A 27,144-nucleotide genomic window follows, 5' to 3' on the forward strand; every position below is an offset into this window, starting at 1 on the left:
GGGACTCAATTCAGGCTTGCCGGCTTCCAAGCCCATGCTTGTAATCACTAGGTCGACTTTCTCCATAAATGCTTAATGTGTGCTGCTTATTAGTAGTAGATTCTGGAAATGGTGAATTTTCTCCAGGGTACTAGAGGTGTTACTAAGTAGTAGTTCCCCCCCACCCCCCCGATTCCTCACTAAGAATATGCCTGATTTTTAACCCTCTTTAATTCAATAATTATAGCAACCTAGAAAGAAAGGTATGGAATGTGGACTGAATTAGCCAGGAGCACTCAATAAATAACTTTTCCTATAAATCACTTTCTTAACCCTTGCTCTGCCATATTTTTATTTTATACACATACACATCTACCTTTCTCTCTCTTCTTCCTTCCCTCCCTCCCTTCCTTTTTCTCTTCCTTCCTTCCATCCTTCCTTCCTTCCAACATAAAATGCTTAAGCCGTGAAACCCTCAATCAAAACTGTGGCTTTTCGAGAAACATTTTCTTTCTTTTTCAATCCGGGAATGAAAATTAAGAGCAAGCAAAAGGCAATGGGGGTGCTGGTGGGTGAGAACCAGGGGAGGGTATAAAAGGAAAAGGATTGGGAGCGGGAAGAAGGGGAGGAGGATTGACTGGGAGTTCTGAAGCTCTGCCAGCAGGCAGTAAGTGACAACACACACGACCACTTCACATTTCAGCTTCCGGGCCTATAAAACGAGCAGATCTGCTTTAACCATGTTATATAACATTGAGCCCAGAAATTAAAACATTCCAGGTTATTTAAAGGAAAATGCGAAATTACGAAATCAGTAAAGTTGGCATGAAAGCCTTAGTAACTAAACTGAAAGATGAGCAGGACTCAGACTACGACAAAGCTGTTAGTTTGGGGCCATCTTGACAGCAGGTCCCTGCCATCAAAAAAGCAGGATCTGAAAGTAACTAGCAGGATCGCACTCAGTTGGAAAGGAGTTATGGCTTTCTCATTCATTTGTTCAATAAACATTTACTGTGACACTGTTCCAGGTGTTGGGGATTCAGTGGGGAACAAATCAAGCCCCCTTTACTCATGGCCCTCATATGCTACTTGAGGACTGAGAGATAATAAAGTAAGTCAATACGATAACTCCAGAATGTTAGATGTTATGAAGGAAATGAATGGAGAGATGAGACAGAGGTATGGGGTAGAGGAAAGGATATCCAGATTTTAGATAGGATAGATAGACAATGCCTAATTTACATATGTTTAGATTGTCAATACAATGGGGAGAAAGAGACCCTTAAATTCTCTGGCAATCCATAAAATGGTTTTATTTATAATCAGTAAATGTGTATACCAAAACAGCTTTCCACAGGAAGTTTGAGAGTTGTTTTACTAGAATGTTAAAAAGTAGAGTACACAACGTTTTAAGAGTTATTTAGGAGTAATTCCTCCTGGAAATAGAAGAGATTAGCATGAAGTCCTTTTGGACTCTGAGGCTATGATAAAACCAAGCTAAGCATGCCCCAGCAGTGTTTCTCCTTGGATGGGGGGTTGCAGTCTAATGTAGAGCTTTCCCATCTCCAACTTTCTTATGTAGCCACATTAGTAAAATAGTAATGATAGTTATGAGTACCTAGGATTCATTGAGTACTCAATCGGTTCCAGGCATTTACATCTAGTATTTCAGTCAATTCTCTTTCGCTTCACTCCTAGGAGAAAGGTACTGAGACTTAAAGAGATGGAGGGGACCTTTCCTACTGTCAACCAGTGTACTCTCTGACTGGAACCCCAAAGCTTTGACCCCAAAGCTCATGTTACTTATTACATCTTCAAGCACCTGATATGCCCCTTTCCTAGGTGGTTATTAATTCACTCTGCAATTCTATGTAAAAATACTCTTGGTGTCGTCTATGGACTGAATTGCATCTCTGCCCCCCATCCCCAAATTCATATGTTGAAGCCCTACCCTCGATGTGACTGTAGTTAGAAAGAGAGTCTTTGGAGGGAATTAAGTTAAAAGAAGTCATAAGGGTGGGGCCCTGAGCCCATTATAAGATTAGTGTCCTTATAAGAAGAGATGCCAGAGAGCTCACTTGCTCTATCTGCATGCACAGATAGAAAATACCACATGGGGACATAGTGAGGAGGTGGCTGGCCAGCTGCAAGCCAGGAAGAGAGCTCTCACCAGAAACTGAATCAGCCAAACTTTGATCTTGGACTTCCAGCCTCCAGATCTGTGAGGAAACAAATTTCTATTGTTTGAGTTACCCATTCATGGTACTTTGTTATGGCAGCCCAAGCCAACTAATAATGTCTTAGATTTTTGCACTTGTTTGTTTCCACAGCATAGATCATGGATAGAGGTTGGATTATCTAGATCATGGATAAGGCTGGATTGTTTTAATTGAACACTGTTGCCTCTTTCTAGTGTTCCCCAGTACGCTACTTGTGGACATTGCTTATGAAGAATTCTTTTAGGAACTGCAAGTATTGCTTCTAACAATCCCTTGTGGCCTTCTTTCACCCCTTTAACAGAAAATATACCAAATAATACTCATTAAGCTCTCTTATTACTTGGCATCGAACTAGGTGCTTTTAAGTGAAGTTAGAGACAAAGTACCTTCCATTAGCATGTCCTGAAGGTTAACAGTATCAACACTGGCATAAATGTGAGTTACATCATCCTTCTTAAAACTAGACATGGTTAAAATTAAAGAGATTTTCTCTTCTCCTCCTCAAGCATCACACTATTCCTACTTCCCCATTTTCATCACACAATCTACCAAGTTCTCAAAACTTGAAACTGGACTTTTTTCATTCCTTTTTTTCTTTGCTCCACAGATGTTGAACATTATAGTTATTGTAATGTTTTTCACAAAATATAATCTTTAAACAGTAAGCATCTGAATATTCTCTGGATTCCAATCACGGATTTACCATTTACTAGCTCCGTAGCTGCAGGCAGACTATTTAGCATTTCTAAGCCTCTCTTTCTTTATCTGTAGTATGGGTTTATGGTTCGGACTAAATGAGTTCATATAGGAAAGCCTGGCAAGTCGTCAAGTCTCAATAACTGTCAATTACTACCACCACCACTACTGCTACTATTAACCACTTCTGCCTATACAAGTACTACGATGATGGATCCTAAATCCATTAGTGACAATAATTTTCCTTAAAAAGATCATTCTCAGTCCAGATGTCTCCCAATGACTACTAACTGTTTGCAGTATCACTTCTTAATTCTCCTTCCTATTGATGCTTTTCTCTGGCCATCTGTTGCCTGCCCATTCTGTCTTCATAGCTCATTACTAGAGTACCCAGCTTTCTCTTTTGCCCAGGACAGTCCAGGTGTATGTCTTTCATCTGGACATAGGTATTAATAACGTCTCTTTCCCTCTCAAAGGGTCCTGGTTTGGATGCTAGATGTATATGGCCATCCTACTTGTTTCACATTTGCTTCAACTCTCTGCTCTAGCCAGAAAAACCATCACACGCAGCTCACTTGCTCTCAACTTCAACCTATTTCCCTTGCCTAGAATGCTGTTCCCATACCATTGCAAAATCGTGAACTTTCTCTCCTTCAAAATCCTACTCAGAACTCACCCTCAGGATGGAACTTTCTCTGATAATCCTCCTCTCCACGCAATCCAGAAAGCTCTCAGCAATCATGTAAATAACTCTGTATAACTTTAATTGGCTCTGTTTATAACCTTCTTCTTGTATCTTTTTTCCCTCTAGGTATTTTTCCATGTGTTTATCCTGTCTCCATTAATTTGTAAACTCCCAGAGGGCAAGGCCCAAATACAGGCTGGTGTTGGCATAAAGTGGATGAACAGTTAGGGCTGCAAGGCAGACAGTACACTCCTTCTTGATTACTAATCTATAAAAAAGCATTCTTTGTTAGTGCTTGGTTTGTGATGGTCCTGAGACTGCTAATCCAATGTAAAAATATATCCAGTTTCTGCTAGTGTCCAGTTAACTAAGATAAAATCAGCATTTACAAGCTTCCCTAATGTGAGGGAGAGGGTGCGCGGAAATTCTGACCTATAAGGATAGTATACGAAAGCCATGTTACTGTGGAGTTTATTTTCTTCAGACCAGACTATTCTGGTCTCTTCGAGGCTACAGTTCTATCTTAGAAGGGAAATAATATCTGCTTTCAAAATTAGGATCTAAAAGGCAAACAAAGCCTCAGAAAACATACAGTACCACCTCGTTGTAAGTTTGTGCAAGGAGTGGAGGGAAAATGAATCTAATTTAGAAGGCCTCCTTTTTTGTGTTTAACAGAAAATACCCCACGGTCCAGCTCTCCAGGATTACTAGATAGGTGGGTTGTTCATTTCAGCCCAGGTAACAAAGGGAAGGAAGCCAGTGCAAATGCTCCCTTTTCACTGCGGGGGTAAGAAGTGGGAATCCTTCACCGTGACCACCTGCTCCCCTCTCTTCACACCAGCATATAAAGTGCCAACTATCTGTACTTCGTTCTCGGCGCAGAGCCCACGGTATAAACCAGCGTAGGCGGTGCAGGAGATAACATCAAAGCCCCAGGCAGGGGCCAGAAAAGGGGGGGCAAGAGCGGCCGAGGGAATGAAGCGCCTCCCCCCTAGCATTTCCTCTCACGCCCACTTCCAACCTAGGAGGCTTTTGGTTTCTGCTTTTGTTGTTTTTAAAATTAAAAGTTAAACCCAGGAAGCTTCGGATCCGACTTTGCGTGGCAGTTCGGGTAAGTTTTCTCCGGGTTCTTTTGTCTGGCGCCTGGCTTGGGAAGAGCCTGGGCGTGGGGCAGAGTTGGCAGAGCGTGCGGGGAAGGTTTTGTCGCCGGGTCGCCCCGAGGAGGAGGGGATTCGGCCGGTGGACGGGAAAGCCCGGCGCGCGGAGGGCGGAGGGCGGAGGGCGGAGGGGAGGGCCGGGCGGCGGCGTGACCCGGCAGCCGGCGGGGAGGAACCTCTGGGATCTCCGCGTGGCGGTGGCGCTGCCGGGCCGCGCGCAGGGCGGAGGGCCCGGGCCGCGGGGCCGCGCCAGGGGGGAGCCCGAGCCGGGCCGGGCCGGGCGGCCGCGTGGGAACCGGGGCTGGGGACGCGCGGGCAGCGGTGGTGGCGCGGAGCTCGGGGGACGTGGCGGGACGGCGAGGTCCCGCGACGAAGCCCCGGCTGGACTTGTGTTCTCCCAGAACTGCTCAGCGAGGAAAATGTGTGTCGAGCCTCGCGGTGACACTGCCCTCGCTTGCACCCCACTCCCCGAGGGGGCTCCGAAAGCGTTCATGCGGCCAGTGGGGAGGCAGCCAGAGAGAAACGGGCCCCTAGGAGCCCCTCTCTCTTTTTTTTCCTTCAGAGCACAGTCACCTCTCCCATTGTTCCAGGATATTTGACAGTTCAAACTGCTGTTTACCATTCACATCTATCTTCTGGTTCAAAAGAGATTTTTTTCCCCACGTTCCGTTTATAAGATACAATTTGAAAAACTGTATTTATTTTGCCACAAAATAAACCGAAACTAGCTACACTATAGTTTAGCTGGATTTCCCTGCATTCTGATAACGAGGAAGTTGGAATAGTAAACAGAAATAGGAATAGAAAATTCGAAAATGGAAAATAGGAAACTCTTTGGTATTGTATATATTTCAAAGAAAAGTTTAACATTGAGTTGCTGCTCAAGAAAGTTAAACTGTGAGTAGTCTATTTAAGGAGTTCTTCAACGAATTGAAATGACAAAATTAATCTATGATAACTCCAAATTGAATGTTTAATTTGTTACAAAGTTCACAGCAATGCCAAATCACATATAAACACTGTTTTCACAATATGTATTTATGTTCAACAACTATTGGGTTAAAAATATATTCATTCAGTTAGCTTTTTTAACTTAGCATGTGACACAAAGTGGAATTAATAATTGTCAAACTACCTTAATCTTTATTCTCTGACAGATTAGGTATAGTTTCACATTTAAATGAATGTTTACTTTTTTTATTCAAAAACCCAGTTGGGAATCTACATTACATACTTTGTGTGCAATCCATTAGATATTATTTCATCTCATAAAAGATGATTTTATCACATCGAAAATTTAAAAAATTGCGTTATTTCATTGCAAAGTTGAAAGCATAGTATGCTAAACATCATTCAAATTTAGGCAGTTGTTGGATGATCTTTGCTCTTATGACCAAATTTAGTTTTTAATAGGCATATTCCCCCCTTTACATGACATTGTTTTTGGTTACAAGCTCGCCCTTATTGGGTATTCCATTTTTAATCATTCCCATTCTGGTGCGTTAAGCTTTTCTTAGCTCAACTGAGCTAGAGGTAGGATTTCCTCAGGGGAATTTTCCGGGTCAACCCTAGCAGGAAAAACCTAGATGTCTTTATGGAAGCCCCAGGGAACAAAGCAATTCAAGTTTGCACAGATGGCCAGCGTAGTGGGTGTACGGTCGTTTAGCATTTTTATTCCTTAAAAGGGGAAAGTAGTTTGGTTTAATCTGAGAAATTTTTCTTCCTCAAAATTTTTGTTTTACCTTATTCCTCCCAAGTTCAGCGTGGCTCCGTAAACCAGTCACTTTTGCCTGCTTCTTTAGGTGTACATGTGGAATTTCTGAGCCCCAAACTTCTAACATTCTTTAGGTCTAACTCCGAAAACCTTCGTTACCCTGGTCCAACCCCTCCTGATTTCTTTTCCATAGATTTCCACTCCTTGCTTCCTCTATTGCTTTCTAGCAGCCAGGGTCAAACTCTGGTTTACGGTAACCACTCCCTCTTCTCCCTTTCTCGCCTCCCTTGCATCCCTGGTGCCGGGTCAGCTGCCCGGCCCCGCAGCCCCCTTTCTTGACCCCAGAGACCCCTCCCCTCTGTGCCCCAAGCTGTCAGGCAGACAGGAAAGGGTTAACTGCGCTCGAAGCTCCGGCTCTGGGAACCACCACCGGGCTTTGGAGCGGCCTCTGGAATAACCTTGGCTTTCCTCAATCTTTTAATAGAACATCCGCCACCAAAAAGTGGTTTCAGTTCAGGGTTAATAATATGTCCCCTTCCACCCTCCAAACCGACACCCCGCCCCCCTCCCGGTTTTTTTTAAGTTGTTTTTCAAAGTTAATGAGTTTCAAGTTTCACAATGACTTTCCCCTTCCCTCAACGCGTTGCTGAGGAAACCCCCTTGGGGTCCCCCTCCCTTCTCCCTTCCCCTCCTCCGTGCGGCCGGGGCGAGGGGCGGGGCTGGGAGACCCCATGACGTCACCAGGCCGGCCCACATCCTGCTTTAGAAAGTAGAGACGGTAAAAAGAAACTACCGCCCCGCCCGTCCCCGCCCCTCTTCCCGGACCAACCGCCCCCAACTGCGCGACCCGGCCAGACCTACCCGGGGCCGCGTGACCAGCCGGGCCCGCCCCTCCGCCTCCGCCGGGCGCCAGTCCCCGAGCCGGCGCGACCCCGGGCTCCCGCCCCTCGCGTCCCTAACTCCGCCCCTCCCCCTCGGGCCTCGCCGCCGCCTCCTTCCGCCCCCCGCTCTGGTCCCTGTGGTGGCCGGGCGGGCGGAGCCGCGGGCGGGCGGCGGGGGGAGGCGCGGTCCGGGGCCCGCCCCTCCGGGGAGACCCGGGGCTCCGGGCTGCATGCGAGCCCTGAGCCGGGGCACCCACCCCGCCCCACCCCTACCCCAGGGCAGGCAGGGAGGCGGCGGCGCCCGTCCCGCTGGGCTTCCGCGCCCGGGATGACCCCTGCCCCTCCCCCGCAAAGCCCTCGCCTTAGTCCCCGCCGGGGGACGCCCCTCCCCCGCCCGCGCGTCGCAGCCGGCGGCCTCCCCGCCTCCCGCCCCCGGGGATCCCCTGCCGCCCCGCCCACCCGCGGGAAAGCCTCCGACCTTCGCTCTCCCTCCCCCGCGCCGCCCGGCCCGCGCTCCTCCCGGCGCCCCTAAAGACGCTAAACGTGCCCTACTCTGCCCCGGGGAGAGGTAAAGCCCGCGCCCGCCCTCCTCGGCCCCTGCCCCACGGCCCCCCGGGCCGCCTGCCCAGCCTCGCCGCGGTGCGCGCCCCCGGCCTCGCCGCCCGGCCCCCAGAGCGCCCCCTCCCCGGCGGCGGCGACCATGCCGCGGCCCGGGGCGCCGGCGAGCGCTGCCGCCTTCCCCGCCTGGCGCCTGCGGCCCCCGCCCGCGCGCCCCGCTCTCCCCGCCCGCCCCCCGGCCGGCTCCCCTGTTTAATATTTCAGCGCCGGGTGGTGTGAGTGCCAGTCGCCGGCCTTTAGTGTGGCTGCTGCTGGGGCGGCGGCGGCGGGGAGGAGGGACGGAGCCGGGGGAGCGGGAGCAGCAGCAGGAGGTTATGTTTGTGTTTGGGGTTGTCAAGTGAAGGAGGGATCCCAGGCGCCGCCGCCGCCGCCGCCGCCGCCGCCGCCGCGCGGGGGTCGCGGAGATTCCGAGCTGCGGCCGCCGCCATCAGCAGCGCAGCTCCAGGGCCGGCTGCAGCGGCAGCGGCTCCGCCGGGCGTCCTGGCAGCAGGTTCGGCGCGGGCTCCGCGGTGGGGGCGCTGCAGCTGGGAGGGCGGCGGGGGAGCGGTGGGGGCGGGGGCAGGACCACATCCCCCTCCGCGGGCGGGGGGCGTGCGGGCGCGCGTGTGTGTGTCTGCGTGTGTGTGTGCAACCGCCGACCTTGCAGAGGGGATGGCTGCGTGCGGGAGACACTTGCCACTTCTGGGCGCCCTCGCCGCGCGCGAGCGGCCCGAGCTGCGGTCCTGCGAGCCGAGCAGGTACGGAGGGACCCAGCCTCCCCACCCACGTTCCAGCCGCAGACGCATTTTGCAAGAGGGTGGGGGGTGAGGGAGACCAGGCCTCGGCTTCCCAACCTCCCGGCTTTGTGGCTTTCTTTTCCTTTCGTTCTTTGCTCTAAGTGCCTGTTTACTCCCAGCCACCTGGGTAGTTTCTTTCCGGGTTGGGAGTACGCGCCTGCAGCAGTTAGGAAGAGGGCGGTGGGTTTGGGCGCGGGTGGGCTCAGGCTCGCCTTGGAGTCGGGCTGGGGAAGGAGTTGCTGCTGGAGAGGGGAGGGGGCGGTGGCGGAGCTGGCGGCGAGGAGGAGTCTCAGGGCTGCCGCGCTCGCCTCATCTCGTCCTCCTCCTCCTGCACTCCGCATCCACTCCGGGCTCCTTCCTGAGCTGGCACTTCCATTCCCCCCTCCTCCTGGCATGCGAAGCGCTTTGTTCAGTGCAGCGTTGCAGAGGGGTTTTCCCAGGCTCCGCCCTCCACATTCATTCATGTTTTTTCTCCTTGCAACTGTCTTTACGCTTTTTGATCGTGTCAGGTTTTTGCTCCAATGTAGTGTTGATTTCTTTCCTGTAAAGGAACGGATTATCACTCGTCCTAGTCGCTGCAGTGCTGCTGTCTTTGAAAATACTCACTTCCCTCCCACGAGGGTTTAAACATGGGGTGGACAGCTAGGGACAGTGGGTAGGCAGTGAACGGGGTAGCAGAAAGCTGTTACTGATTGGGAATTTGCATATACATTTATGCTCCTGATTTTATGGGATCACGTGATTGATTACATTCGGAGTTCACGCTTTAAAAACTTCCAAATGTCGCGACCATTTAAAAGCTTTAAGTTTAACCAAGAATGTAGTTAAGCATTCATACAATTTATTTGGCTCTAAACGTCTAAATTCTCTATTGAATCAGAAGCTTCGTGAATCGGATGGTGGATGTCTTTAATGCAGGGATTTGAGGAACCATCTCTTTTATAGATCTTTTTAGCACAGTGCTAGATGAAGTGCATAGTGTTGGGCCATCATATTTTATTTTCTTACCCGTGCAGTTAAAAAATTGCAAATATTTTTGTGCAATGTCCACATATAGCCGTACCAGGGATAAAATACTGAAGGCAATTTGTAGCCTTTTTTCCTTCTGTTTCTTCTTTGTTATAATGAAACCATACATTTCTAAAATCTTATATTAGATATAATCTTTGTCATATAGGCTTTCTTAAGAATTAGCATTTAAGTATTTTTGTGCTCCAGGCAGTGGGCAAAGAGAGCATCTACTTTGTTTGGTTTAGTTCTTACGACAACTCTATGAGGTGGACCCTAGTTTTACAGTTGGGAAATCTGATCTTCAGAGAGGTTAAGTACCTTGAACAATACCACACAGTAAGGGGAAAGCCTGGCTTGGAACCCAGTCTGGTTTGACACCAAAATATATAGTCATGACTTGTGCTATACAGCTTCTTAAATAAAACTCCTCCAGTAGGTATTATCTCCACTGAGGACACAAGCACTGAGAGTGACTGAATCACATGGTGGCCACGTTCCTTAGTTGTTGACCTCGGCAAGTTAGTTAACCTCTCCCTGTCTTAATTCTCTTATGTATAAAATAGATAAATGTTAACTACCTTACCGGTTATTATTAGAATTAAATTAGGTAACATGTAGAAAGTACATAGGCACGCAGTAGGTTCTCAGTATTGTTTTCTTTCTGCTTCAATACTGGATATAACAAAAGTTTTAAGCAAAGCATTCCTATTCCATTCTTGTGTCTGCTTAGTGGTTAAACATAATTTCATGTTTAACACCATCATAATGGGCTTTGCTTATCAGCTTTATTGCTGGAAGTTAAAACTAAAATTTTACCTCTAGGATCCTTGATCTTGTGGAACAGGAGACTAAGGTACCTGATTTGGGGAGAGAGATGATTAGGTTTTGGATTATTACTGTCTTGGCATATTATATTTCAGTTTACTGTTTTTAAAATGTGTAAGTCAGGACAGACCAGGTTATGCTGCAGTAACAAATAGCTCCCAGACCTCAGTGATTTAAAACAACAAACGTCTCTTTCTTGTTTATGCTCCATGATCATGTTCGGTTGGCAGGAGCTCAACTCTGTGTTGTCAGACTCACTTTCTAGAATAGTGCCTGTCCCATGGCAGAGGGAAAAGAGAGCTCTGGAGGCTCTTGCTTTGTAACTAAACACTCCAGCCTGGAAGCGATGCATGTCTCCTCCACTTGCAGGTCATTAGCCAGCACTGGTCACACATTCTGGCTAAACACAGGCAGGCAGAAAGTGCCATCCTCCCATGAGCCAGGAGGGAGAACTGGAATAATTGAGGGAGCAGCCACAATAGCCACCACATATATTAACTGCATTCACTCAGTAAGAAAGATGAATGAGACACAGTCCCTGTCCCCAAAGAGCTTATGAATGGGCAGACATGTACTCTATACAGCGTGACCCTTTTACAGCCTGATGTTATACTTTAATTGTACCTGATAATGAAACTTTAAAACAGTTCAATGAATTTTTTTCACTCTTGTCTGATAAAGGTACAGTGATTTTTTTTTTTTCCCGTTTTCTTAATGAGAAAGCCCAGATATTGGCAAAATAACCTGTTTAATTAAAAGTTAGTAAGTAATCTTTGGCAGCGGTCTCCAGCTTGGTTCCCTTTGTTGAGTTTAGGTTGGTGCTGTACAAAACCATAACTTTGGAAGTGTCTTTTTCCTTTGAAGGTAGTAAAATGGGATATTTTTTTTTTCTTTTTCAGCACATGGATTAATTGATGGATCTTGAGTTTATGGAGTTACCTTTTTGTGACCTACTCTTCCTACAGTTTCTAAGAAGAAAAAGGGGCCCCTGAATCAAAGAAGATGCCTCGAACTAAACAGATTCATCCCAGAAATCTAAGAGGTAAGGCTCTGCAAATTAATCTTATGATAAAGTGTCTCTTTGGTGACAGGCATGGCAACTTGTTGGTTGTTGACCCTGCCCCATGGTGAGCTGGTTCCATTTCTCTTGTTCACTTCCATTTGCCCTGCCCAATTCCTGTCTCTCAGGAAATGCTTAATAAATATTTGTTGAATGAATTAATTGAATTTGAGAAAATTCCACTGCCTTCCCAACCATTAGATGTGAGTATCAAAGTCTGAGATTTACTATCTCTTAACAGGAGCCGTATTTGGATAGAGGAATCTGAAATGAATGGTTGGATATTCTTTGCCAACTGGATCACCATGAATTATTTTTTTCATCCCTCCTCCATACTTCTTTTGAGATTTATTTTTGTACTAAACTATACATTAGATTAACAAGAAGTGAAGAGAGATGTAGTTGACATTGACTGAGACCATTATTTATAGACCTTAGAGGCAAACTGACCTACTTTCCAAGAGGCAGCGATTGGTCAAAAATATGAATATAATATTATTTTCATACAATGAAGAAAATGAGTGTTTTCCCTTAACTGTGAAGAGATTTTTTAATATTAGAAAAGTAAGCTTGTTTTACTTATTGTTTTAAAAGATTTATATTGTTTGAAGGTCTTTTATCAACTGGGAATAGCAATTATCTTTCATATTTAACTTTAGTAGATAAGAGTGTAGCAGTGTTAAGCAATGAACTGTTAAAGCAGATAATTCCAAACTGGATAAAGTATCTTATGAAATATTTACAGTTACAGGAAAAAAATTCTCAGGCACATGCGAGGTAAGAAATGACTTGAAAAATCAAACAGATTAATTGAAAATGTTCCTTGGTGAAATAAATTTGGCCAGTCACCGTAAAGTGATATTTGAAAATGTGATTAATTTTGTGGCCTACTTGAATCTGAAAACAGTGTCTGTTTCCTGCTTAAAAGAGGTCTAGAACTCTCTGCTGGCGTAGGTGGATGCCTCGGCCCAAGTTCAAATTGATGATTCTCGTAGCAGTGTTTAATGAGGTGAGGATTTAGATGGGGAGCATTAAGTGTTGTGTATCAGAGTCTGATTTTTCAGAGTCACATAGGAAATGTTGACAATTGACCGTATATTTGCCTGTCTCCCTCACCGGAATCTGAGCTCCCGAAAGTAGGGAGCTCTTTCTCACTTACTGCTGTTTATATGCTTTCCTCCACACCCAGGGGTGACAGCTGAGGTGGGCATGTGGCATCCTGGGCCCAGCTTTTCTAATTCATCTGTCCAGAGAGGGCACCCTGCTTCGGTATGCACAAAGGCAGCCTAGGAGTGAGCAGGTGCCCTAGCCCAGCTCAGTTCCTGGCAGCTAATAGGAGCCCAGCTATTTGTTGAAGGAATGAATACATGATTGATCTGAAAGTATGATGCATTAGGTCATAAATATTAAACATTTTTCACATTTAATATATTTACTTTATAATATTTTAGATAACATGGCTGTGCAGAGAAATGCCGACTTTTAGGCCATAGACTCTTTTCCTTTCTGTATCAGATATACAACTCAACAGATATTTGTTGAATGCCTCCATGTGCCACTGTTCTGGGTGGCAGGGGTAAAATGATAATCAAACTTGGTCCCTGAGATGAGCATGGAGTTGAAGAGGGGAGACAGTCAGGTAGGCATGGAACTGTGCTGCTGCAGGAGGGTCAAGCAGAGGTCTGGAGACTGCACAGAGGTAGAGGATCATGTTCTGTTCCGATTGTGGGGGGTGGTTTGGAGTGGGGCAGGGTGGGAAGGAAAGGGAAGAAAAGGTAACATCTGAGTTGGATTCTTAGGGCTGAGAAATTATCAAGAAGCTCACGAGGGAGGGTGAGTGCATTTTATCCTGGGATAGAAGCCTGTGAAGTAACTTGGAAAATCCAAGCTTCTCTGTTATTCTGTTACTAGAGCTTCAGAAGTTCTCTTTAGTGGGGAAGGGAGGGAGGGAGAGAGGGAGGGAGAGAGGTAGGAGATTGGAGTGGGAGAATGAAGAGGAATCAGATCATGAAGGTCCATCAAGTCTGAGTCTAAATTTAGTATGTAGAGTTAAAAGTTTTAATAGGAAAACTTGCTTATTTTCTGAAATTAAGATTTATTATTATTATTTTTTTTGGTGAGGAAGATTAGCCCTGTGCTAACATTGGTTGCCAATGCTCCTCTTTTTGCTGAGGAAGATTGGCCCTGGGCTAACATCTGTGCCCATCTTCCTCTACTTTATATGTGGAACACAGCATGGCTTGATAAGCAGTATGTAGGTCCGCGCCCTTCCGGGATCCGAACCTGTGAATCCCAGGCCGCCGAAGCTGAGTGGGCAAACTTAACTATTATGCCACCGGGCTGGCCCAAGTTGCTTTTAAAGTTTTCTAAGAGAACTTGAAATACAGTGAGTTCTGGCTTATCAGTGGGAATCTTGAGAGTTGCTTAACTAAGGCAGTTATGCACTTTCAGCCACTGAAGGAAAGATCAAAGTGGATTAGCACAAGACAGCCTACTAAAGCCGTGTCCATGGGCCCTGCAGACTTGCCAGGCCCAGGGGAGGGGACTCTTTGGGGGGTGGAGGGGAGATTCATGGAAGGGGTGCTATCTGAGCCAATTAGCTCACTCAGCGGGAAGGATGAGGGCGAAGCTGTCTGGTTGGGAAAACCCGAGTCAGCAAAGGCAGGAAGGCACAAAGACAAGAAAGTGCTGAGGTGGAACACTTTTAACATTTCTGCTTTCCTTCTAAACATGTGTTTGAGGACTCTATCCCGAGGCACGATTTGGGGGTTAAAGTAAGCGGGTAAAGATTAGCTATGAAAATAAATTTTTTTGGCATTTATTTTGTATCTCACTGTGACAGTGGAATATCATGTTTGTTTCGCTTACCTGTTACCCCTGCTTTGGTTACAGAAGACCTGTCTCATAAAGTTAACTGTGAAGTGGGAGAGAGGAAGACAGGAGACCAGAAAGGGAGTCACAGCCTGTGCTGTGATGAGCACGTCGTTCATACTACTTATGCTGTCACGTTACAGGTTTTCATTAAGCACATCACCTCTTTTTAGGTTTCCCTGGAAAATAGTCTGCGAAGTATTTGTCTAGTGTTTGGTAATGAAGTCAATAATAAAAGATTTATACTGTATTTAAAAAAAATCTCAAACTACATGTTTATTATGCTTCCATGGCAGTTTTAACTCTTAAAATATAATTTTTCTGTGGTTTATCCTTGGCTCTTCAGCTGGGGTTGGTATAGTCCTATGGATATGCAAAGCCTCAGGATAAACATAGTGTAACTTTCTGGAATATGTATTTTACTTGGGGGAAAATATGTATGCACACGTGTGTGTAGTCACATATTAAAGTAGTATACAAGTATAAAAAGTACAATACAGGGCTCTATCATGGAGGAGAATACAAAATTTACATGAGTTTAAACTAGCATGCACAGGCTATGCTCCCGTGAGGAGAAGGAGTTTACGCTTCTCTGATGTTAGAGGTTCTTTAGTGGAAAAGTGTGAGAAGACCTGATATGTTTAGGACGGGACATGAATTTGGGGCATAACTGAGACAGAGTTAGAGCTGATGGGTGATCTGTACAGCTTGTAGCAGTGGGTTTATTGAATCTAGTCTTACCCTTGGCCATGTGAACCAGACAGAACTTTGACTTTGGTGCCTATTTGCACGATTCAGGTGGGTAGAGTTTCACGCTGACATAGCCTTTGTGAGGTTGAATAAGAATTTCTGAAGAGCGTGAGAGAAGCACTTGGTGTTCAGAAGAAAGGCTGTGTATGTTGTCCTAGGTTCCCTGGAGAAGGGCTCTTAGCCACTGTGTGGCAGTCCCCAGGGCCAGAGCTTCCGTGTGTGGTCTTGATGAACGTGACAGCAGAGCCTCGCCGCCTTCCCCAGCAATCTTTCCTTATCAATCCCTGTCTCCACCCCCTTCCAGATCTTTGCTTGGACTTAGGTAACACAGAATGGAGGAACTGGGGACTTGCAGGGGTTCCATGTCAGTCCTCTTAAAATAAAGGGCTATTTTTGTGCTATGCCAGTCATCATTGTGAATATGTGTTTCAGTGCTTTGGAAAAAGAGAAAATAGATGTTACCTATTTTAACTGAATTTGGGCCCAGGGTTTCAAAGACTCATCTACTTTAAGACTGCAAGTCAGTGTGGAAAATACTAAATATTAACCTTTTGCAAAAAGGTTGATTTTCTAACCTTTTCCAAAACATATTTTGAGAATTTGGTGGAGCTGGTTTTCATTTTTATTGTTTGAGTGCATTTGCCTCTGAACACACTGTAAAAAACAAGAGCTTTTACCCCTCTGAGAGCCAGCTTTATCATAATGTGAGAAGTGGCACTTCGGAGGGCGATCAGGTCATAGCCTAGATCCACACAAGGGGTCTATGGATGCCCATCACCTTATAGGATGAGGTCCAAGTCCTGAGTTTGGCCAGGACAAACTTTCCACAGTGAGGCCTTCTTGTTCTGCTGTGTATCTGGGGAATAGTTGTTTGCCATTTCAGAAGCTCAGCATGCAAATCCAGCATTTCTGTGCTTGCTCTTCTCTCTGGAAAGTATCTCTTCCCCTTCCCCATTTCCACTCTGTTTTCTTATTCTGCGTGGGAGGTGTCTCTACCAAGAAGATTTCACTTCTTTTGAGTTTTTTGCCCTTTGATCCTCTCTTCTCCCCCAGTCACCTCCCAGCCCCCTCCATTGCTTGTGCAACAAGGTGCCTTCCTGTACTTTTGATATTGCAGCGTAATTATTCTTCTGCAGATCTGTCATCTTAGCTGGATATAAATTATATGTCGAAAGACTGCTTTAGTCATCTGTCTCTGCTCAACGAAAGAATATTTGCGTTAGTTTTTTAGCAAACTAGAAGGTGAAAGATGATTTGTACTCGTGAAATTTGTTTGCTTTGTTGAGCCTTGATTAGCAAATGCTTCTTGTGATATTTGGTAGCCTCTGATTAAGAAACCTGTTATAATATGAAATTTTAATTGGCTGAACAGATAAACCCAGTAGTTATTATTAACTTTTGTTTGACCTCAGTTTTTGCCATAGGACTCCTAGAGTTTATCCCTTCAATACATTTAGTTAATGTAATGATAAAGAGTTCGGCCTCATGCTATCATGGACTAGCTATGTGGCCTTGGGCTAGCTGCGAGTGTTGGTTTCCTCATCTGTAAAACAGAGATAATGTGTGAAGATTAGATGATATGGTGAGTGTAAGCATTTGGCACAATGCCTGACACCGGGTAAACACTCAGTACGGAGAGTTGTTCCTTTCTATGGAACTGGTTTATGTCAGACTCTTGGGTTGCATGTGCTTTGCCAACAGAGGAAACTGAGGAATACCTAAATGAAACTTTTAAGTGCATTTTGATGCTGCTTAAAGGAGGCTGCATCTCTGCTCAGCGTTGATTACTGGTATGTCTTCTCCTTGTCCTGACTACTCAGGGCTTGGGATTTGGAAGAGAGAGGTCAGTGCAGAAAAGAATTTGGGAAATTCTTACCCACCATGCTGCCTCCTCAGTTTGTACACCTGAACTCATTCAAACCGTGCTGCTGCTGTTGCTTCTTCTTCTTCTTCTTTTTTTTTTTTTGGTGTGGAAGATTGGCCCTGAGCTAGCATCTGTTGCCAATCCTCCTCTTTTTGCTTGAGGAAGTTTGTCCCTGAGCTAACATCTGTGCCAGTCTTCCTCTATTTTGTGTGTGGGACGCTGCCACAGCATGGCTTGATGAGTGGTGTGTAGGCCCACGCCTGGGATCCAAACCCGTGAACCCTGGGCCGCTGAAGCAGAGCGCATGAACTTAACCACTGCGCCACTGGGCCGGCCCCCCTTGCCTCATTTTTTGACAAAATTGAATGAAGTTAAACATAATATTTGTTCTGTCTGCATCTAGCTCTCAGGAAATCGATTGTGAGGTCTTCTATTTTATAACTGAGCTGTTTTTGAAAGTGTTGAGGGCACGATCATGTGGGATTGAAGTGAAGTGCTCTAGTCGTCACTTGGATTTGGGTTCTGAGATGTTCTGAGATGGTACCATCTCTCCATCCCCTGCTCCCTGGTGTGAGACCACAGAAGCCTGACTGGGTTTTCAGGAGTAATCTGATTAATATGAATATTTTCATTTGCTATCAATGTGTGGGCCCACTCCGGTGATTGTTTTATAAAATTATCTACCCTGAATAAAATCTTATGTTTTCTTGTTATGTGGGATTATCTTGTTGATCTTATAAATAGAATAGTTTTAATTTTGATGATTTTCAGGTGGAATTCCAGCTGTTTATGCATTGTTTTTCACATTTGAATGTTAGGTCAACAGTTCTATGCTGACAGTCTTACAATTTGAGAAGTCAGAAATCTTGTAGGGAAACGACCGCATGGCTTATTAAAAAAAATTCTGTATGTGACTGTAGTAGAAAGGAAATAAGTAATAACTTAAAATTTAGTTTTTGATGTTAAAGGTGAAAAAGCAATTTAAGTTATTTAGGAGCTATCATGTAAGTAGCTGATATTATTTAGTTTGGCTAGGATAGAAATAGGAGAATAGATTTAATATAGCAAGCCTCCCACTTTTTTTCAGATAATTATTTTTCAGCTCATGTTGAGAGCTTATTTGATGCTTTTTGAATGCTTAACATTAACCAAATGCTTTTTCCCTTTAAAAACAAATACAAAATGTGATAATATGATTAATCAGAGTAATGATTTTATTTTAGAACATCTTTGCACAAAATATGTTCTGATGAGGTATAATTTTTTCTTACCATAGAATAGAAAAATACATAATGTGCATAAAATCTCCTATCGTATACATACATTTTTAAGATCTACATTTAGAATGCAATGTAATTTGAACAATTCTGGGCTAAAGTTGATTCTTGTGTTATCGGAAAAAACATTTTATGAATAAATTAAATGCCTTATTTTTTCATTCACATATTTAACTCTTTTAAAACATTTTATCATTACTCTTGCATATTAATAACGTGCCAATTACAAATGATGCTCAGATATCCTTATAAAGCACTTGATGTTTGTAATAGTAGCTGTTATTCACTGTAGCATAAAAATTTATAGCCAGATAGGGGTCTTTTTTCTCAATACTCAAGTCATTTTTAGAAGGAAATTCTTTTTGACTATTAGGCTTAAGTCTTATATTTGGTGCAGCCATTGTATTAATTTGGACTTTTTTAAAAAATAAATTTAAAATGAAAAGTTTTCAGAAAGTTCTTAGAAATTTTCTATGATGAATTTTGTTCTAAAAAATATTCTAAGCCTATACTGCCATGCAAAAGTATTAAAAAAATATATAGTGATTACAAAATAGTTGACTAGTGGAATTAGCTAGAATAGCAGTCTCTAAGTATGAAATGGAACCATAGGAGTCTGAGTCGTACCTCCTTAGTTGATACAGAGCTTGCTTTTTATGGTATTTATGTGCATGTAGTATTTCTGTGTGCCTGAATGATTAGCGTAGGAATTTACTCAAACATCCTTATTGGTTTGCATTTTGAAGTGTGCTGATATGTGCTTATCTTCCAGCTCTTTCAGATTCAACAGTGGAGAAAAAGATCAGCATATAACTGCTTAACATTACAGTATCCATATGGAAGTAGATTAAACATGCAATTTGAAGCAATGTTTGATAGTTTAAAACTAAGTAAAAATGAGCTGAGCTGATACACAGGGACCTGGAATGTGGTTAAACGGTGCTGGGAATGTGTCAGGCACTTCTCTCTTATGTTGCTGGTTTCTCATATGCCTCTCCAAGAGAATCATACAAGTTTTACAGCTGGAAGGGACAGACCTTGGAGGTCATTTAGTTCATCTGCCTCATTTTACAGTTGAGAAAGTTGGCCAGGGAAGTTTAAGTGAACTGACTTTGAGCCATTTATGTGTGTCTTGTTTGAGATGGTATTTGTGGAGTGGTCTTTAGAATTTTTTTTTAATCATATTGCTTCTCATAGTTATGGTTTGTCATGGGCTGGTGACAAGAGGGAGATTGTGTTATATAGTTTTCATGATGATAAAAAGAGCTAACCTGTCCACAGCTCTGTGTATTAGGCTCTATTTTACGTGCTTTTTACATTTTTGCATTTAATCCTTAATCCTTACAACCCTGTGAGATAGGTGCTGTTATTGCCCTCATTTTATAGCGGTGGGAATTAGGTGCAGAGAGGTTGCTAGTTGCCCAGGGTCCCACAGCTAGGAGTCTGTAGTACCTTTGCTCTTAACTGTCATGCTTATACTTGTTACTGTTGATAGTAGAAAGAGCTTTCCTGATTAGTAAGAGCTTGGAAATGCTCTCCATCCCAGTTACGAAATAAAGCTCATCAAGCATAGCGCTTAAAGCCGAGGTTACTCAAGAGGTCAGAATTCGGAGGACTTTCTTTTTATTTTTCCAAGTCTTTAATTGTTGGCAATCTGTTTCAGAGATGTGTACATATACTTTACTCCAAGTTGGATTTGCTATCAAACACTATTTGCAAACAATTGGAAATTTCCAAGCTCTTCAAGAGAGAAAGAAGAGTTGTCACATCAAAGATGTTCGCGTACCTGATTTGCTTAGTCATGTATAGTTGACAGCAGAGACGTCTTGCCTGAAGTGGAGAATGGCAGTATTTAAATGGGGGTCTCAGCATCACAGTTGAAATGTCAGACAGAAAGGCTTAGTAACTATGTCTGGGAAAACTAAGGTGAAGACATTAAAATTCTAAGTAAAAAATAGAAGAAAGCATTTTATAGTTTTTCCTCACGCAGTAAGTACAGAATATAGACAAAGTGTATTATTTTAGATATATGTGGACTCTTCAAGCTTGCAGATGTAGGTAAAGGATAATGAGGAACCATTTTTTAGGGATCAGGGTTGGGAAATTTTATTATTCTTCCATTTTAATTCTATGAACAGTGAACCTACTAGTATACTATGCTTAGAAATAAAGCCCCATACTTGCCTAAAATTTTTCTAGTATTTTTAATATACTATGTCCCCAAACACATGAAAAAGATCTAAGGGCATTAGAAAGCCACAAACACATAATTTCAGATTAATGTGGTACATGCAGATTGGAATTCTCAAAGGAAAATGGAGCAAAAAAAATCTGGATGCCATAAAAGCAGTGGGAAAATGTTGCTTGGAGGAGTTAAACTTTTTTCTCAGTGAAAACTTGAATGAAGTGGAGTTTTGAGATGGGTTTTTAAAGAAAGGAAGGGTAGATTGGCAGAGAAATTTAGTTGTTCTGAGACTTTGGCGCAAGAGGGAATGGGGGGAAACTCATGTAGAAGTGGTTGTTGTCTGGTTTGCTTGTTGGGAGTGGATTTCTCAATGAGCTTGAAACTTTAAGTAAGAAGAGGAAAGGAAGCTGTTAGATGTGATATGTGTAGTTCCTATTTATGAAAATTATAAAATTACTCAGTTGAGTTCTTTTATACTAAGTTGAGTATTGACAGAAGATATGTCATAGGCTGCGGGACTATCTTATATTACTTTGAAATTAAAAAAAAAAACCTCGCCGCAGAGGATTTTTAGAGCAGTGAAACTACACTGTAGGATACTACAGTGGTGGATTTGTGTCGTTATACGTTTGTCCAAACAAAATGTGCAACACAAAGAGTGAACCTTAATAGACATTAACTAACTATGGACTGTGGGTGATAATGATGTGTCATTGTAGGTTTGTCAGTTGTAACAAATGTGTCACTCTGGTGGGAGACGTTGATAGTCGGGGGGCTAATATATGTGTGGGGGGAGGAGGTATATGAGAAATCTCTGTACATCCGCTCAATTTTGCTGTGAACCTAAAACTGCTCTAAAAGGTAAAGTGTACTTTTTAAAAAAACCAAAAACACCTCCACCTAGGGTCAGTATGATTCATTGACATCCAGGAAATAGGATGGTAGGTTAAAAAGAACAAGGCAGTCTCTCTCTCTCTTTTTTTATTTCAGAAAATCATCTTCATGCATATGAACAAACCGGCAAAAGAGTAATATATGACCTTGAGCAAATAACTTGAATTTAGTTTCTTTATTGAGAATAAGGCATAGGAGTGGGCAGGGGTTAAAGGTGGGGTGAAGTTGATCTATAATTTCCTTTTTATCATTAAATAGCTGTTATTCTAGGGAAGGGGTCAGCAAACTACAGTCTAGTGGTCAAATCCAGTCTTCCACCTGTTTTTATAAAAGCAGTTTTATTGGAACACAGCCGTGCCTGTTCATTTGCATATTGTCCATGACTGCTTTCCTCTACAGCAGCGGAGTCCGGTAGTTGCACATGGCCCGCAAAGCCTAGAGTATTTGCTGTCTACCCCTTTACATAAAAAATTTGCTGACCCTTAGGAAGTGGAGGAGAATTGGATTATTTATGTATAAATCCCTTTATGTTGGGAAATAAGTAAGAATGCTCCATTTTTCTATAGGGGAATGGATTATAGGGGAACCTAGAGCACTGCTTTAGCGTGTGAGGGTCTGCTGCCTGCCAAGCATGATAAGGGAATTCACATTTGTTTGGAAAGAAGTCTGTTTGCTTTTGGTTCTAAGATGAAGGGAGAGCCTTAGAGGTTGAGTTGATCTTTCCAGAAAAATTCAGTTGTTCTTGATGTTCTGATGCCAAGATCTTGGGTCTCCACCCAAAAGGCCTAGGTTGAAGGGAGCCAGCTGTTGTGTCAGATAGAGTACTGTCCTTTTTCTAATGGTGGTGTCTCCATAGTCACCTTTATATTTAATAAACTCACAGTGATAGAAAAATATGGCAAGCAATAATTTCCAATGCTGTACCCCAAACATCTTGTGAAAGATTGTTCTTCAGAAAAATAGAGCTGCTTTGAGAGGAGTGCTTTCTGAGAAATGGACTCTAAGAGGCAGTCCTGCCACTTGTAAGTGGTGTGCTGAGAAGGGGACCTGGGGAATGGGACAGGTCACCTGAATGATAACTGCTATTAACACGTTAGGCATTACAGTTTGCACTCAGGTTTTTGAGAACATCATTAAATTTCTATATCTGAATTCTCAATATTCCCTGCAACACTTTCTTTAATCTCCGGGTAATTCTTTATTTCTGGTGGTTTTAGGGTAGTGGGATGAGAATGAGTAGAAAACATGGTATTTTTTTTGTTCTGGTTTTGTTTTACTTTATTTTGCTTAAGTTTAAATACTCTATGTTAAGCACAGGCTCGATTGAGTTCCTAATAACTATTTGAGTAGTTTGAGAAATACTTTTGAAAGCAATGCTGATTCTCCACAGACACAGTGGAACATTAGCCTCTTTATTTTGGTACATGCCAATCAGAGTTAGCAGTGGCTCAGAAATGGTATGAGAATCAGTTATTTAGTGGTCATGAAGTGAGGTGAAAACAAAGGGCCACTTTAGCCACATCACTCAGAAGCCTCTGTCTGGACTTTAAGCCCTGCTGTGCTGTGTTGGACACATTGTGGCATTCAACAGCTCTGCCCCGTCTTCTAGGAAATTTACAGTTGAAGACATAAGGACCATAATGGCTTACACATGAAAGTCCAGACAGCTGTGCAAACATTTGATGAGTGAACATATAAGTAATGTTCAATTAACATATATAAGCAGATGTGTGACTGCATGGCAAAGGGCATTATTTGGCCTTCTATAAGTTGGTGGTTTAAGTTGATCTGTTACCTTTTGATGGAATTAATGCCATATGAGTGATGAGTTACATGCTTAGCATTCACCCTAACATCTTGGATGAGCTAGAGTTTGCATTAAGTTTGTATTAGGTGATGTGCTCTTTCATGGAAAGAGTGTCTTTTTCAGTCTCCAGACAATAGTTTATTGCCTCAGTCAGACCACTGCACAATATATTTTTTTACAGCTTTGTTAAGATATAATTTATATACAGTAAAATTCACCCATTGTAAGTGTACGGTTCAATGATATCCAGTAAATTTACAGAGTTGTACAGCCTTTACCACAATCTAGTTTTAGAACATGTCCGTCACCCCTCCAGATCCCCCTGAGCCTCTTAGCAGTCAATCCTCACTCCCATCTCTGGCCCCAGGCAACTGCTGGTCTGCTTTCTGGCTCTTTACATTTGGACACTTAACATAATGGGATCATACAATTTATAGTCTTTTATGTCTAGCTTCTTTCAATTAGCTTAATGTGTTTGCGATTCATCTACATCATAGCATGTATCAGAATTTTTATTACTTTTTATTGCTAAGTAATATTCTGTCATGTGAATATATCATATTTGATTTATCCGTTCACCAGTTGATGGACATTGGGATTGTTTTCAGTTTTTGCCTATTATGAATAATGTTGTTGTAAGCGATCATGTCCAAGTCTGCAGTTAGCTGGAGTGTTCTATAAATGTCACTTTGGTCAAGTTGGCTGTTAACATCTGTTTTACCTGATATAGTTGTAGAGATCCCAGCTCTCTTAGGGTTGCTGTTTGCATGGTGTATCTCTCCCTTTCCTTCTGCTTTGAACCTTTGGTGTCTTTGAACCTAAGGAATGTCTCTTGTGGACAGCACATTGTTGGAATTGCTTTTTATCCAGTCTGACAATTTGTCTTTTGTGTGGGGTGTTTATTCCTTTCACATTATGTAATTCTTGTTATTGTTGGATTTATGTCTGCTATTTTGTTATTTCTTTTCTGTTTGCCTCATACTTTTGTTCTTCTACATGTCACTATCTTCTCTTGTCTTAAATATTTTTCGATGTATAATTTTGATTTCTCTATTGCTTTTGTTGTTGTTTTTACTATACTTTTGAGTAATTTTCTTAGTGGTTGTTCTGGAGATTATAATATGCACCTTAATGTATCACTGTGTACTTGGGAATAATATGAACTGAACTCTGGTAAAATATAGAAGCTTTGTTCCAGTTTGTCTCATTTTCTTTCCCTTTCCTTTATGCTGTTATTGTCATATGTGTTTGATCCCTATATGTTATAAACCTAGCTATACGGTGTTAAATTATGGCTTTATACACTTACGTTTTTTCAAGAATTTAAGAGAAAAAATGAGAAAAAAATATTAATAGAGTCTTAGATCTACCCACATATTTACCATTTCTGGCACTCTTCATTTCTTCTTGTGGATTTGACTTATTGTCTGTTTCACTTCCATTCAACCTGAAGGACTTGATATATAGCATTTCTTGTAAGGCAGGTCTTCTAGCAACAAGTTCTCTTTTTTAAAAAATCATGGAACTTTTTTTTTTTCTCCTTCTGTTTTGAAGAGTAGTTTCCTGGTTATAGAATTGTTAGATAACAGTTTTTCCCCCCCTTTCAGCCTTCTGGCTTCCATTGTTTCTGATGAGAAGTCAACTGTTTATCATGTTGTTTTTCTCTGTGTATGATGAATTGGTTTTTGCTTGATGCTTTCAGGGTTTTCTCTTTGTCTTTTGGCAGTTTGAATACTGTATGTTCAGGTGTGGATCTCTTTGTGTTTATCCTATTTTGAGTTTTGTTGAACTTCTTGGATATGGAGATTAGTGGTTTGGTTTTTTATCAAACTTGGGAAGTTTTAGGCCATTATTTCTTGAAATATTTTTTCTGTCCCTTTCTCTTCTCCTATTACACATATGTTGGTAAGCTTGATGTCATTTCACAAGTATCTGAGGTTCTGTTCATTTTTCTTCAATCTTTTTTTCTCTCTGTTCCTCATATTCATTAATTTCTGTTGAGTTATCATCAGCTGTACTGATTTTTTTTCTTGTGCTAGCTCAGATTTGCTGTTGAAGCCCTCTAGTAAATATTTTATTTCACTTATTTTACTTTTCAACTCAAGAATTGCTATTTGGTTCTCTTTTTTTATAATTTATGTTTCTTTATTGAGATTCTCTGTTGAGTTATTATTATCATACTTTAATTCTTCAAACATGATTTCCTTCAGTTCTTTAAATGTATATATTCATATAACAGCTACTTTGAAGTCTTAACCTATTAAATCCAACATCTGGGGACACTGGAGACAGTTTCTATTGACTGCGCTTTTCCTGAGAATGGGTCACACATTCTTGTTTCTCTTCATGTCTCCAAGTATTTTGTTGAATATTTTGCATTTCAAATAGATCGTAGCAACTCTGGATTCTGATTCTTGTTGCTTGTGAGTTTTTTTTGTTGCTGTTGTTTTATTTGTTTGTTTGTTTAGTTGCCTGGAATAAATCTGTGAAGGCTTCTCTCCCATATTGTGTGGCTGCAGCTGTCTCTGTTCAGGTTTGTTTTTTGTTTGTTTCTTGTTGTTACTTTTAATCTAGCTTCCTAGGGGTCACCCTTGTGGCAGCATAGTTTTGTGTTCAGTCAAAGATTGATCAGAAGTTGACCTTGAGTTAGTAAAGCTTTCACTCTCTGCTGATGGATCCGTGTGTGGACTGGGGAGCACATTCCAATTTCAGGCAATTCTTATGTCTGCCTTGGCTTTTACTTTCTGCCAGACCCCTTTGCATGTTCTTTGTGTCTGTAGGTGCAGGCTGTCGGCAAGGGGTGTGTGGATGGCACGAGCCCACTCCGGCGTCTGTGATGCCCATGTGGAATCTCTGGTCAACCTAGGATATCTATAGAGAGTTCAACAAGTGTGCTATGGTTGTTTCACCTCCCAGAACTCCCAACTAAATCCTGGCTAGTCTGCTGGTCCCTTGCTTGCCCCGAACAGGACCTCAGCCTCAGGCTAGCAGAGCCTCCGGCCTTTGTGTTCTCTTGCTGATGGGATTGCCACTTAACTAACAGTGCTCCATACCTAGTGAGCCTGGCCTGGCAGTGACAGTGAAGCTGTTGGTGTTCTCAGCCCACCCCTTTAGGTTAAACTATTGCAGTGATAAAGCTGGGGGCAAGGGGATGGGAATAGCCCCGAGCAGAAATGCCATAGGCTTGTGCTGTGCTGGTCTAACCTGAAGTTCAGTACTTTTCACAAAGAAACACTTCTCAATTTTTGTATGGTTTTGATTGATTTCCAGTGTGTGGATGTGGTTGTTTTCAGTTTTTGTCTGGCTTTATAAGTTGTGTTTTGGGGAGAGGATTTGTCGACCTCCTCATTTTGTCATTGCCACATTTCCTCTGAAGGTGTTCTGAGCATCCCCCTGTGGTAGGCACCATCCTGGGCCTTGAGAACATCAAGTTGCACAAGGTATTTTAACAAGCTTCTTACTTAGGACTACTCATAGAGACCCATCGAGTTGGCCGAAAATCTAGTTGCTTTTTAAAAGATACAGAAAAATGAGATGATTATGCTTTTAGGATACTATTGCAGCCATTATTGATATTTTAAATCCATAGTACTCATATAAATATTAGCCCACTGATAGCTTTTATATCTAAGCTGCTATTACTGAACGTGAAAAGCAAGAAAAAGAAAGCAAGGGCTTTGGCATTTGGAGTTGTGGAATTGGGATTGAATCCTGATTCTATGACTTACTAGGTCTGTGATTTATAGAATGTTTTTTGATCCCTCTGAATCTATGTTTCCTCACCTTAAATTGTGAATAATAAAACCTACCTGCTGAGTTTGTGAAGATTAAATATAACCTAGCTAAAACATCTGGCACGTAGTAATAGGTATTCA

General features: G+C 42.7%; 1 protein-coding gene across 4 annotated transcripts in view; it reads left to right on the forward strand.

The window, feature by feature from the left end:
- Positions 1-4,587: 4,587 nt before the first annotated feature.
- The window catches only part of HIVEP1 (HIVEP zinc finger 1), a 141,161-nt gene continuing 118,604 nt past the window's right edge, over positions 4,588-27,144 (forward strand). The window contains exons 1-2 of one of the 4 annotated variants that reach the window (XM_004432118.3): positions 4,588-4,690; positions 11,461-11,603. In XM_004432118.3, the coding sequence (XP_004432175.1) occupies positions 11,564-11,603 (40 nt within the window). In that variant the 5' untranslated portion in view covers positions 4,588-4,690; positions 11,461-11,563. Of the gene's footprint in view, positions 4,691-7,712; positions 7,900-8,040; positions 8,440-8,530; positions 8,687-11,460; positions 11,604-27,144 lie in introns of those variants that run through there. The other 3 variants (XM_087438006.1, XM_087438007.1, XM_087438008.1) reach the window with 3 other exon arrangements.

Source organism: Ceratotherium simum, chromosome 13 (genome assembly GCF_057802395.1).
Source record: "Ceratotherium simum simum isolate JZ-2026a chromosome 13, ASM5780239v1, whole genome shotgun sequence".
NCBI classification, from domain to species: Eukaryota; Metazoa; Chordata; class Mammalia; order Perissodactyla; family Rhinocerotidae; genus Ceratotherium; species Ceratotherium simum.